This window comes from Anthonomus grandis, chromosome 8, assembly GCF_022605725.1.
Source record: "Anthonomus grandis grandis chromosome 8, icAntGran1.3, whole genome shotgun sequence".
Classification (NCBI taxonomy): Eukaryota; Metazoa; Arthropoda; class Insecta; order Coleoptera; family Curculionidae; genus Anthonomus; species Anthonomus grandis.
In genome coordinates this window covers 3,646,019-3,659,365 of record NC_065553.1, presented here as the reverse complement: position 1 = coordinate 3,659,365, position 13,347 = coordinate 3,646,019, and the positions used below count along the sequence as shown (strand labels likewise).

The 13,347-nt window shown below is 31.4% G+C and overlaps 1 protein-coding gene across 2 annotated transcripts; it reads left to right on the top strand.

Annotated features, from left to right (window-relative positions):
* Window positions 1–2,424: 2,424 nt before the first annotated feature.
* LOC126739799 (EGF domain-specific O-linked N-acetylglucosamine transferase) lies at window positions 2,425–9,059 on the top strand. Of its 2 annotated transcripts, none has more exons than XM_050445617.1 (6): window positions 2,425–3,110; window positions 6,136–6,402; window positions 6,457–6,784; window positions 8,083–8,358; window positions 8,414–8,516; window positions 8,594–9,059. In XM_050445617.1, exons 1-6 carry the CDS (start codon window positions 2,702–2,704, stop codon window positions 8,747–8,749), a joined length of 1,539 nt encoding a protein of 512 aa, XP_050301574.1. In that variant the 5' UTR covers window positions 2,425–2,701; the 3' UTR covers window positions 8,750–9,059. The 2 variants fall into 2 exon arrangements, with proteins under 2 accessions (XP_050301574.1, XP_050301573.1); XM_050445616.1 differs by having other exon boundaries at window positions 2,426–3,110; window positions 6,454–6,784.
* Window positions 9,060–13,347: the final 4,288 nt, after the last annotated feature.

Below are 13,347 nucleotides of genomic sequence, written 5' to 3'. Positions count from 1 at the left end.
GCGCAATTTTCTGCAATTTTCAGCAATTATTCTGACAATTACAACTTTTAAGCTTTGGATCAGTTAAAATAAATATGCAGCCGAATAATTATGTTTTTCATACTAAATTTATAGTCTTTTATTTCAAAAAAATGATCTACAAAGTCATTTCTCTAATTAAAGTTAGCCTAAGACCAATAATAACGGTAAATAAGTTACTTATTCTTAATGCTAAATGACAAAACCAAACCATAATTGTCCTAAGCGTGTAATAGCGGGCTAAGGTCTAATAGATCAGACCTTGTGTGGCACTACACCAAATGAATAACTTATTTGAGAAATTTGATAAATCCGTTATTTGACATTTTGTCATAAATCGTTTCTATATAACTACGCGCATCGTTTGCTTTATAAATCATACAAATCCACCAAATAACACCTTACCAACGCATTGACCGGCATTGAATGTTTAATTTTAAAATCCGATATGTTCAGGGTTTGTCGAGTTTCTGAAGCAACTACCAATTGTAGATTTATCGTGATTTAGTAATAAATGAGGCAAAGTTTATTTACGATAGAAAAAATCAAAATAAATGTAAAGAAGGTTAAGAGTGTAATATCATTAAATAAATTTCTGATGAAAAAAGTTCTGATGGCCTGGAAATAATTTTAAAAAAAGTTTTTTTTACCACAAGAACTTAAAAGGCCCATTTATAACGTATAAAAGTTATTCGTTTCCAATTGGCATCAGACATACTAGGTACGATGGACTTTGTACAAAACCAGGTTACCCTAATGTCAAAATTCAAATGTAACCTATCAAGACTAAAAACTTATTAATATCAGAACATCTAAAGGCTACTTACTTGAACACAAAATAAAAAGTTTTTATGAAGAACTTTTGGTGGACGACTGATAATGGTGCCAGAACAATTATATTATTTTTTATCTTTATTAAAAGTGATAATAATTTAACAAATTTTTTCTTAAATTGAGCTCTTTGTTAACTTTACCCTTGAATGTTCTCGCCATTTTTATACGATTTTGTAGTACGATGCGGAACATTAAAAGTATTTTGGACTTATAACTCTTAATTTATTAATTATACTAGTCAGGAAATGGGGGCAAATATCGTGAGTTTATACAAAACATTTTATTTTCTCAAGAGACACCATACAAAGGTGTGGCTATGAGTTCGTATTGTGCGGCCAAAATCTAACTAAATGAATCTAACAAATCTAACTACAATTCCGCAGTACACCAAGTGTATACAATATAATTATGTATACGGTGTTTTTGTTCACGCAGGGCCATGATCTCGGTCTCGTTTTTAGCCTACCATGGTCAACTCATGTTTTCCCCTGAACATTTTCCTTTGCAAACTTAAGAAAAAAAATCCTTTTCCTTTTCACGTGGAACAAAGTATGCACATAGAATTTCCGCAAGAGCATTCAGAACACCTCTTCACCACCGCATTCACCTCTTCAGAAATCAATCATAACGAGCAAGATCTGCTTCAGTAAAATCACTAGCTTTGCTTGCTTCCAAGGTATTGAAAATCTTTGGTTTATTAGGATCCTGTTCAAAACCTCGTAGAAAAAAAGTGAATCTGTCTGGACCATTTCCTTAATGAATTCGGGTGCAATACCATCTGGTCCAGGCACTTTTCCACTCTTTAAATAATCAGCTGCTGTTTTAATTTCCTCTACCGTGAAACCATGTAGTGCTTGCCCAAACTTTAAAAAAATTGTGGATTTGAAAACAGTATATTAACCCACTCGGTTTTTCTTTATTCTGTCATGTTTACTGGCATTGAAATTTTTTTGGCTTGGTCCCATACATCATCATTTAGCTCTGCACAATTTTCTCGCCTAATTTTGGTTTCTAAATCATGCTTTTTTTCTTTATACTCTTCTAAAATAGTCCCCAGTTCATCATTTGGTATCGCCTATAGATGCTACTGCTCCCACTAGCTCTACAAGCTTTTTTTCTAGCCCTTATACATAGTCATCGCGTAGTATTCTATCTCGTCATCCCACCAATACGGTACGCCTTGTCCACTAAGCACTAAGCCCCTGCTGCACCACTGTGATACTATTATATATTATTTTTATATTTTTATAGTGAGAATTCTGGTTTTTTGGAAGATCGTTTTCTCCTAGATTATCAATATTCCCGTTAGGCTCCTGCATACTCAAAATACCTTATTATTAAGTTGCAAAGACCCATTTTCAAGAACCCTCCACTCCCGAACTTTCCGGGCCAATTGTCGTGAATAAAAGATTCATATGAGATTGGGTGGTTCTTTGTTCGAATGTAGGAGTTCCATCGTTGTGACATCATTATGTTTCTTCATTTTATTCCGTTACGCATCCGTTATTCCAAAATCTGTAGTTAATGTGTAACCGTCCTAAATAAAAAGGCTACAGCCGCACAGCTGTGAAACTATCAAGAAATGTAAACAGAAACCTAACCTTGCTTTTAAAAAAATTCAAATTTGATTCCTTCTAGTTTTTATGCAAATAAATTACTAAAGAACTTTCACTCATATAAATCATTATACACATTTTCCAGAGTATGTAATCAAAATCTTCAACTACTGTGGGACGGACCATCAAAAAACTTGTAGGCAGTACAATAAACATGTTCTTTTAGAATTCATTTACTTCTCTAATAATCCATATGTGCGACTTAAAGGGCTTCAAATAATTTATCTTATAAGATGTACCTTCTCACAGTGTTATTTTTAAGCCTCCCCTACATTTTCTGTGATAATAACTGGGAATTTAAGCTGCCTATTGAACAGGTGCCATATCACTTTACTGCCTTTCCGACACTCGCAAAAAAGTGTCAAGAAGACCCGAAATGTCCATATAAAGAATACACTAATGTGACAAGACATTGGGGCTACCAATATAATCACCAGTGGGGTGAACAATACTCTATACCTGACTGCCCTGGTGACCATAAAGGATGGGTCAGATCAAAATTTGATCAAATGAACACATTTTATACCCAAGGGGATTTTGGATTTGTGAAACAGCAAGTGAAGGAGTTGAAAGTTTTGTGTACCCCATTATTTTCTGATGATAGTATACTTGAATGTTCAGATCATATGAGATATTGTAGAGGTAAAGAAACTTTAGAATTAATAAATATATTATAAATAGGAATATACTTTTTATATTTTCCAATACAAAAATATAAAACTGCAAATGACTAAAATTTCATAACATATAACAAAATAATAAGAGTATAGCATTTAGGAAGTAAATTACATAATTTGAGACCCAAATATCTGATGTGATTTATTTCACATCTAATACTTTCATCTGAAGTGGGCAAATTGTAATGCAAAATAAAATTCCAACATTAACAAGGCTTTTATTACAAGTTATGTAGAGAGAAATCTTGATGTTTTGACCTTTATTTAGGCCATCTTCAGGTTTTATTTTTGTTTAAGAAACTAATTTATGTCCAATGATGATATATATTTATACCGGCTTAAATCAAAACTGAAATTTTCCACTATTTCTTCTGAAATAAACTCAAATTGGGTCCTAAACCTGCTACACTTTGTCTCCATTTAGCACTTAGGACACTAAACTTTATTAATGATTACAAGTTATTATTGAATAGAGATTTATTGTAGTTAGGTTATAGATGTTGTTTTTTTAAAAATTACTTTCAGATTCTTAATTTGAATTACTCAGAGAGTTTTAGTGTATTATAATATGCACTTCCCGAAGTCAGTTATGCATATCTTATTATCGATTCAATTAAACTTATATAGGTACCAGTGGATTAGGGTTTTTTAATAAATAAATGAATCCCTTTTGACATGTGATCAATAATTCCCTATGTATCAAGATTTTTTTAGTTGGGTTCTGAATTTCTGTAGCAAAATATTTTTTATTAAGAAACTATTAATAAATTGTTTTACATATTACACATTTTTCATGTCATTTGAAAGGTGATTAAATTGACTCATTACCCTATAAAATAAACACACCATTATTGGTGTTGCTAGATTGCTCTTAGCATGTGAAAATTACTTGAACCATGAGTACTATATGAATGAATTTCCCCTCTTAGACTTAGAAATATATAGGCAATAATCCCTTAGAGATAAAAACCATATATGCCTATCCGTCTAGTGGTTTCTTATTCTGGGTCCCCATGTGACAAGCTAAGTTCTTGCCTCTACCACATATTACCTTATCTCATTTTTAAAAGTTCCTTTTTTATAAAAAAATCCACTCAACTGGCTCAAGAGTAAAAGGATATTACTTTATTCATCTTTCCTAGTATCTTTTGAGGTTTCTAACCTTTTCCTTAGTATGCCTCCTGAATACTGTTTTCTTTTAGTTGCAGACTTACTTAAAAAAAACAGTAATCTTGAAAAGGTTCATATTGATAAAATTTGCGTTCTGTTTGATTTAGTGTTACAACAATTTTTTTTTCAATTTAACTATAACTACTAAAAACAAAACACAGGTGTTGCAATGGGTTACAGCCTTTCCCCTCTTTTAGCTGAATTAAATAATATAAGCTGAATAAAAATAGTCCTCTCTTCCAACACATTTTCACACAAACTTTCAGACTTCAAGACAATGTTAAACATTATAAAACAAACAGCTTATAACAACCACTTTCCTTTAAAATTAATCAGTAAAATATTTTCCAAACATTTAAACAAAGAACCAAATGATCTAAAATATTTTCCCACCCTTTTTTGGGGTACGATTTCATACCAAATCAAAAATATATTTAATTCATACTTTATCAATACTAGCTTTAAAACTTAACATACATTAAATCATTTGTTATCAATTGTAAGTACAAAATCCCCCCAGAACAAAAATCAGAAGTCTATCAGATAGGGTGCTCGAGTGATAATTGCCATGCATTTTACATTGGACAGACTGGTAGAAGATTTTCTACACATATCATTGAACTGTAGGGAGACTGAGAACAAAGAATTGAAATATTTGCCCTACAAGCATCAAATCTAACTTTTTAAGACATGTTTATATTAACAACCACAGTTTTAACCCTAGCTACTGTCTCAAAGTTTTTACATTTTTGCCACCAAAGCAATAAATTTGATTTGTTGGAAACACTAAAAATAAATAAAGCTACACAAAACCACTACCATTCATGTGTTAATAGTCAAGTACATCATTGTTGTAATCACTTTTTTAACTCCCAACTGTGTCAACTCCTCATAGTCTTTTTATATATCGTTCTTGCCCTTTACTATTTCTTTTTATATGGTACTGATCCATTGCTTTTCTTCATCGCGCCATTTATTATATTCTTCATGAACCTTATATTTTCATAGACGTCACCCAAGTTTGAGTTTTCTACTTTCTTTAACTATTTCTTGTCAATAAATGTACTGAATAGAACTCTAATAATTGTACTATTCAGTACAATTATTGACGTCTCTTTTTATCTTTGTCAACAATAGAATATAAATAAAAAATTAATAAATAAAAGGTTTATTTGACATAAATTCAACAATATATTTGTCTTTTTTTTCTTTGTTCAAGCCAATTTCCTTTCAGTATCGCCTGATGATGGACACTGTTGTGTTCAAAACATATTGGGAACCAGAATTATTTTTAATAAACAAGTGGAGGGAGACTATGATTTTTATTTTACCTTAAAAACCATAGCTAAAATGATAAGAACATTTCCGTAAAGTTGTAACCATTCAATTTATGGCAGATTAATGGCATTGCTCTATTAAACAAAGATCGGATTAACTAATTGTCAGCTAAATATAAAAGAGTAGAGCAGTAATAAAAATCATCTGTGCACAAAGATATCTGGAAATTCTAAAAAAAAATTATTTTTTTTCATCTTCTTGCATATATATGTATTCACAATGTAATTTAAAGGTTAATTCATTATTTATTATAAAGTTTAGATACTTTGCTTTAAACCATGCAATCTTGTCACCAACTAAAGTTAAATTACGATAATTTGTTCATACAAAAAAAGGTCTAGCCTATAGTTCTATTGTTGCAGAATCATTTACCTTTAAGAGGTTCTCTAAGACTATCAAGTTATACCTAAAACCTAAACTTTATTTTATCTAACTTGACAACCCTGTACTGTAAAATATCTAATTTAAATATATATTTTCAGGTAGGAACCTCATGATAAATTTCACAAATCTAGCAAAGAGACAAGAGCCAATAAGATACAAAATGGATGTACTAAGCAAAGGTGATATTGGAGGTCATTGTAAGTTAAACCAAAATGAAATCAATGAGCAAGCAGACCACATTAGTGCCCTACAGAGTTGGGGTCCAGAAATGAGGTTTTTTACCCAACTAGACAAGAAACCTTTAAGAAATGGTGTCTGCGATATAGTTATTGAAAAGCCTACATACATTATGAAAATCGATGCCAGTAAGTAGTAATAGTTTAAGTAATTAAATAATTGTAATGAAAAAATTTTAGCAGTCAACATGTACCATCATTTCTGTGATTTTTTTAACCTATATGCTTCACTGCACCTCAATACACATCCAGACGCTTTTTCAACAGATGTGCACATTTTAATTTGGGAAACGTTCACTTATAGATCTTCATTTCAAGATACCTGGCAAGCTTTTACTGACTATCCTTTGTGGGACTTAAAGAACTTTAGGGGAAAAACTGTCTGTTTCAAGCAAGCAGTTTTTCCTCTATTACCTAGGATGATTTTTGGGCTTTATTATAATACACCTATTATTTATGGATGTCAGAAAAGCGGACTGTTTCATGCTTTTTCGAAGTTTTTGTTGCATAGGTAAATATAAGGAACATCAAATATATTTCTATTTAGACTAATGAGGTTAGTGCTTGTGGGTGTTTGGCTAACTAATATAATATATTATAATATACCTATTGTTTATGGGTGTAAGAAAAACGAGTGTTTCATGCTTTCAAGTGGTTTCGTTGCATAGGTAAATATAAGGATCGTCAAATATGTTTCTATTTAGACTAATGGGGTTAGTGGTTAACTAAAAAAAAACATTTTATGACGAACAAACTAATTAAGGTATTGTACAATCTGCAGGTTTTTTTTGCGATTTTTCATTATAAAGTTATTTTGTTGCACACATTTTTGGCATTAACTTACTTAGAAAGGAAAGGCTCTGAGGTATTTAATTGATCAGAAAATGTTATAAATATTTTTGCACAAGAAATAAGCATTTTCTTACTTAGGGTACTTTATTGTGCGAGAAGTCCTAGAAACCTAGGTATTTTTTTAGACAATCTCTAGGTACTTTTTGGCAGATCATTTTTTAAAAAATGGGTATTTATATACAAGGCTTTGTACCGTCGATGTAACCTTTATATTTACTTACTAATCAGTTTTTGTGTTCTAATCATTATAAAAGATATAAATTTAATCACTTTTTCCGGAGTCTCGATGTGGACACTCCCACCTTTACGGGAAAAATCCTTTGAAGGTACGTGGAATTTTGGATTATATGGTAACGAACGTGATTTCGTTTTTACAGATTTAATTCATTAAACCATCGAACATTTTATTTATTTTTTATAACATAGCAATCGTTTTTTATTAACTTGTGCATTTCAAAGTGAGTAACATCCATATCCAATTAAGTTATGCATAGTCATTAAGATATCAATGAAAGTGTAATGTGGTTAAATTTTAAGCCATCTAAGGTAAAAAAAGTTGCCTCCTAAAACATTTTAGGTGTCCCTCTATAAGATGTTTATACGACCATAAAGTTAAAGTTAAATCATACAGAATGGACCGTTGCAGCTGGCTGAGGCTTTTCTTTGTTATGGCGTAATCTGGGATATACAAAAGCCGTCTGCTGCGTCACATTTTAATACACGTAAAATTAAAATTAGGCCTTTATTTGTATTTACTTACTAATCAGTTTTTATGTTCTAATTATGATAAAAGATATAAATTTAAACTGTTAAATCAAATAGACTTTATTAATTGGGCTTTATTTATAGATCTTCCCTAATAGTGAAATAAATACTTTTAAAAAAACCCAATAACCCTGTTAATATTATTGTTAAAATCATAAACAAAGCTGCAATCATTAAATAATTTTTTTGTAGATTAAATATCCCTATAAACAAAAGGCATAGAAAAACAGTAAGGGTAACACTGCTATCCAGAGACACCAAATACAGAAGAATATTGAACGAAGATGAATTATTAGCCTCACTGAAAGACGAAAAAGATATTGAAGTTAAAAGGGTGGTTTATAACCGAAATATTCCCTTTAAAACCCAACTAGAAATTACCGCCAACACGGATGTTTTAATTGGAATACACGGAGCCGGACTTACACACTTACTATTTTTACCGGATTGGGCGTCTGTCTTTGAATTGTAAGATGGCATTTTAAGAGTTATTGCGCAAAATATGAAACGCTAAATTCTTTAGGTATAACTGTGAAGATGCAAATTGTTACGCAGACTTGTCAAGACTTAGAGGAGTGCACTATGTCACATGGAAGGATACAGAAAAACTAACTTCCGAAAGCGATGTAAGTAGTTTGATCATATAAATATTATTTTGTTTTTAAATATTTAGATTCTGTCTAAATAATTTTAAACACTTTAGGGTTCTCACGAAGGAGGTGCACATGCCAAGTTTGCTAACTATGCCTTTGATGTTGAAGAATTCAAGAGATTATTCAAACAGGCCGTTGATCATGTTAGAAATCACGAGAAATTCAATGAATTTTTGGAGGAGGTGTTTGAACATGATGAACTTTAAAAACGATAACCCTATGCATTCGCATCTAAAAGTTCAAAGTGATAATCTACGGTGTTTTCTACTAAAAATTATTTATTTTCTAGTACTTATAACATGAATCTCTCTCATAATTAAATCTCTGTGATCTTTTCTGTGTCATCCTAATATAAGCGAAATATTAGTTTGTTAGTTCTAAACTTTTAAAAACATACTAAAAGATTTGAATCTTAAAAAAATCAATTGTGACGCTTGGTTTGTCTAATGGTCTGCTTTTTATTATTGTAAATATATATTTTATTTTTATTTTAAATAAAATATGTTTCTATATTGATGTTTCTGGTAATATGCTATAATATGTTTTCCTTTGATGCTTTGAGAAAAATTGAGTAAATCTGGTTCTCATAACTTAAGGGAAATAACAAAAGTAAAGAGGGTCACAAATTTCTACATTTAGATCTAACAGGAAAATCATAATGGCTTTTTCTTTTTTTTTTTTAAATACGTATGATCGTTGCTAGTTAAATCTTTTGCCTTGGTTGCCAAGTGTTTCAAAGCTGATGATAAGCAATAATTCGTTGAACGGTCGATTAACCTATTTAGGTTTTTTAAGTCCTCATATTACCTAACTAGCAATTTTAGTTACGACTACAACATTGTTTGACTATATTTGCTTTATTCAAGTAATAAATCGGTAACTGGTACCAAAAAAATATCTTATAAGTTTAAATAACTGCGAAGTAAAAAATAGTAGTAAGAAATACGTAATCTATATATTTAAAACACGAAGCCAAATTTTTCAGCAAGTTCGTGAGAGAGTTGTATTGCATCAATTTACAGGATCTTTTTTTTTTTTAATAATCCTCTGGTTACCGAGACCTTTCAACACAATTTTTTTTATTGTTTTATTGCGTATATTTTTTTATAAAAACAATATAGTTTTTAAGCCGATAACATTTTCTGTACAATATGGCGAATGCGCTGGTACGTGGATCGACAAGACCGGGCGAGGCGACTCGAGGTGCGACATGCACATCTAACGTCACACGAACGATAGGTTATAAATACTACTGCCAAAGGCACTTGCTTCGTTGATCGTTGCTCTACTTTCAACATTTCGTGTTCGGATCGTAGTAGTCGCTGATCGTTTATAATTTTGAAAAAGTTAGGATAGTTGTCGCTGTGTTTGTTTCTTTTTTGTTATTATAGGATAGTTGGCGTTAAAATGTTGAAAGTTGGTCTTTGGAGGTAAAATAATTTTGCTTGGGGGAGACTTTCGACAAGTTTTGCCGGTTGCTCCTCACTCTTCGAGACAGACAATTGTTCACCATTATATTAAATTTTCTCCACTGTGGTCGAAATTTAACATATTTAAATTGTATAAAAACATGCGCGCTAAATCGGAAGAGCAAGACTTTAGTGACTTTCTTCTTAAAATTGGCAATGGTGGATATCCTGCTTTAAGTAATGAGCAAACTGAAAATTCAGTTTTGATTGAATTGCCTTTAAGTATAATAAGCAAACAGGACATCGTGACCGAAATTTTTGGCGTTGGATTTCTAAAAGCTGAAGATGTAATACAAGTCTCCAAATACGCAATTCTTGCACCAAAAAAACGAACATTGCAATCACATTAATACAAAAGTTTTAGATTTAATACCTGGAATCGCAAAAATGTATGTTAGTGTAAATCATTTAGTCACTGAAGAAGAAAACGAATTTCTTCAATTTCCAGTAGAGTTTTAAATAGTTTGGAATTAAGCGGTTTGCTTCCTCATATTTTGACACTAAAGGTGGGTGCCATTGTGATGCTATTAAGAAATTTAAATGTATCTCAAGGCTTATTAAATGGAACCAGATTAATTATAAGACATATGTATGAAAACTGTTTAGATTTGGAAATTATCACAGGAGTTAAAACAGGACAAAGGGTATTAATTCCTAGAATAGATCTTACGCCTTCAGATAGTTCACTGCCATTTAGTTTTAAAAGACGCCAATTCCCCATTCGTCTTGCTTTTTGCATGATTATAAACAAGGCTCAAGGACAAACCCTAGAACGGGTTGGTATTTATTTATTTATTTACTGGAACCGGTGTTTAGCCATGGCCAGCTATACATAGCTATGTCTCGCGCCCGATCGTTTGACAATTTAAAAGTACAAATAGTACCCAAGGGCAACATTACTTCAAATGTTGTCTACAAAGAAGTTCTTTGAATTGGAAGACGGGTAATTTTATAGATTACTTTTTTTAACATGCTTTGGCTTGTGTTCTAGCGTCGAATTTCGACGGGTTCAAACTAGTATTAACTTAAGACTTGACTATATAGTAATTATTACTTTGCGGTAACTCTGATGGTAGCTGATACCGCTTAGCGACCTGACCTAATTACCTTTACAACGTCGTTACTATAAAGTAAAAAATATTGGTCGGTGGGACGATTAAATGGGAACTTTTAAGTAAGCGCGATTACAAAGTTAAATTTCAAGTTCTCGCGACTACATAGGAACATCAAAATATTACCACGCAGTAATACACTTTGAAGTAATATTATCAGTAACAAGACCGAAATAGTTACCCTTATTTCTTCTTTAAAGTAATATTTACCACCTTGGCTATTAAAGCAAATTACCTTCAAGTAATTATTTCTACTTCGCAGTAAAATATACTTTATAGTAGCATTTTTTTGAAATAATTTACTTATTCCTAAGTAATTTTTACTTTGAAGTAACAAAAGAAACTTCTTGGTAACTCTAACAACAATTCGCCATATTTTTTTAAATTATTTGACTCCATTTTGTGAAAAGGTATTGCACGATTTTATGAATTTGCTAAAATCGGAATACTTTTACATTTTATGCAATTTTTATTAAATTATAGACTTTTTATATTCATAGGAGTAAAGAGGAGTGAAAAAAATTATCTACCTTCTTTAAAAAATTAAATTTAAATATTTAGACTTGGTATATTTTTTTGTTAAAAGTCATTATTTTAATGAGGCGTTCTTTATTTTCGTCCTATATTGCCTATGTTTAACAGTAAAATTTGCTCCGTTTACATTTTTCCACTCCGGTAAGCGATAATATCAGCTATATTAAATACAATATGAAGTAGATTAACCCCGATACAACGCCATCACTTAGAATAAAGACGGACATATAAAATTATTTGCGTTGACAAAGAAAGAGAATCAAAATGTTTGCATAATATTGTCTCAGTAACTTCTTAGTAACTAGCACTGCACAATTACTACTTTATGACATCCCGAAAACCACTATGGGACGTTAAAAATAGGTTCCTGGGACGATAGAATTACGTATTTGCTACAGCAAAATCATTCCCAATTTTGGTAAAAAAGTGGTAACAGAACGGTGCCTAAACGGTTCCCGCGACTAGTAACCACAACTTTAAAGTATTTTTTATAGTCGATTACGTAGCTGTTGCCAAAAATGCTAGTTGGGTAATGTATGTTTGTTTATCCTTTAGGAAAATTAAGTAAATAGAGTTAAGTATCTTACTATAATTAATATTTTCACTTGGTATGGTTCCTTATTATAAATCCAATACTCTCTTTTGTCCTCGAGTTGTATACATTGAGTGTAGTAAGTAAAGCATATTCCTTAACTGATCCGAAGTAAGTATTAAAAAAAAGGTTTTAAAACAATCAATGTTAGTAATGTCCGATAATACATTTATACATGTATTCTTTTGATAAAATATATTTGGTTACTACGAAAGTTGAAACTTAAATCTGTTGTAGAAGAAGTTTTTTTAGTACTAGTTGATACACTGTTAATTGAATATACATCCTTATTTGGTAAAGCTTTCAATATAAGGTATCTAAACAAACTGTTTGTAACAAAAACTCCTCTTGGTTTTAGCCGCCCTGCCTAGTATACATCATATGATTTTCCTCACAGTCTAATGATCTATAGAAATGGTGATGTACGCGAGGTATAAATGGTAGAAGACCAACTAATTCTTTGTATTTTGATACCTTTATTTTCTTTTTGTTTTGTTTAGAGACAAGAGACACATTTCTTTATTAAATGTAGAGTTGTGAAACAAAGTATAAAGACTTTTCGTTTTTACTGGTTGCAGCTATACTATCCACCCAATTAATAGGAACGAAAACACCTATTTTTGTGTTCCTCTTGGTATGCTGGATCTTACCAAAGTTGCGGTCTCAAGGTGTGACCGTCAATGTGGGTTGTGTTTACGACATACAATCAAAAATTTACTTTAAATTTTACGCTATGTCACAATTGTGACATCGGGTAGAATCAATTGGTTGAAGTGACATTATAACTTCAACCCAATCAATTACAACTTCAACCCATCAATTACAGTTGTCACCTGCTTGTTGACAAAAGTAATCAAATACACGGGTATTCCAATGATTAATCACGTCCAATAGTGAGTGACTTAGTGCGTGATAACACCCTCGTCTTGATAAAATTTAGCTTTCCGCCAGTCTAAGTACAAAATCTATATCTAAATCTACTCATTTCCGCAGAATTACATTTCTTTTTGGAAATAATGCCGGTAATACGCTTGTTTGAAACAGCTAATGTATTTAAAAAAAGCTCTTTGCAGACTCTGAGTTCGCCTAATAAATAT

Bases quoted from the DNA above. Each gene is read 5' to 3' on its own strand.
- LOC126739799 (XM_050445616.1), top strand. From the start codon at position 2,702: ATGTACCTTCTCACAGTGTTATTTTTAAGCCTCCCCTACATTTTCTGT. The intron at 6,403-6,453 runs GTAAGTAGTAAT...AAAAAATTTTAG, and splicing joins CATTATGAAAATCGATGCCA to CAGTCAACATGTACCATCAT. The intron at 8,517-8,593 runs GTAAGTAGTTTG...TAAACACTTTAG, and splicing joins AACTAACTTCCGAAAGCGAT to GGTTCTCACGAAGGAGGTGC.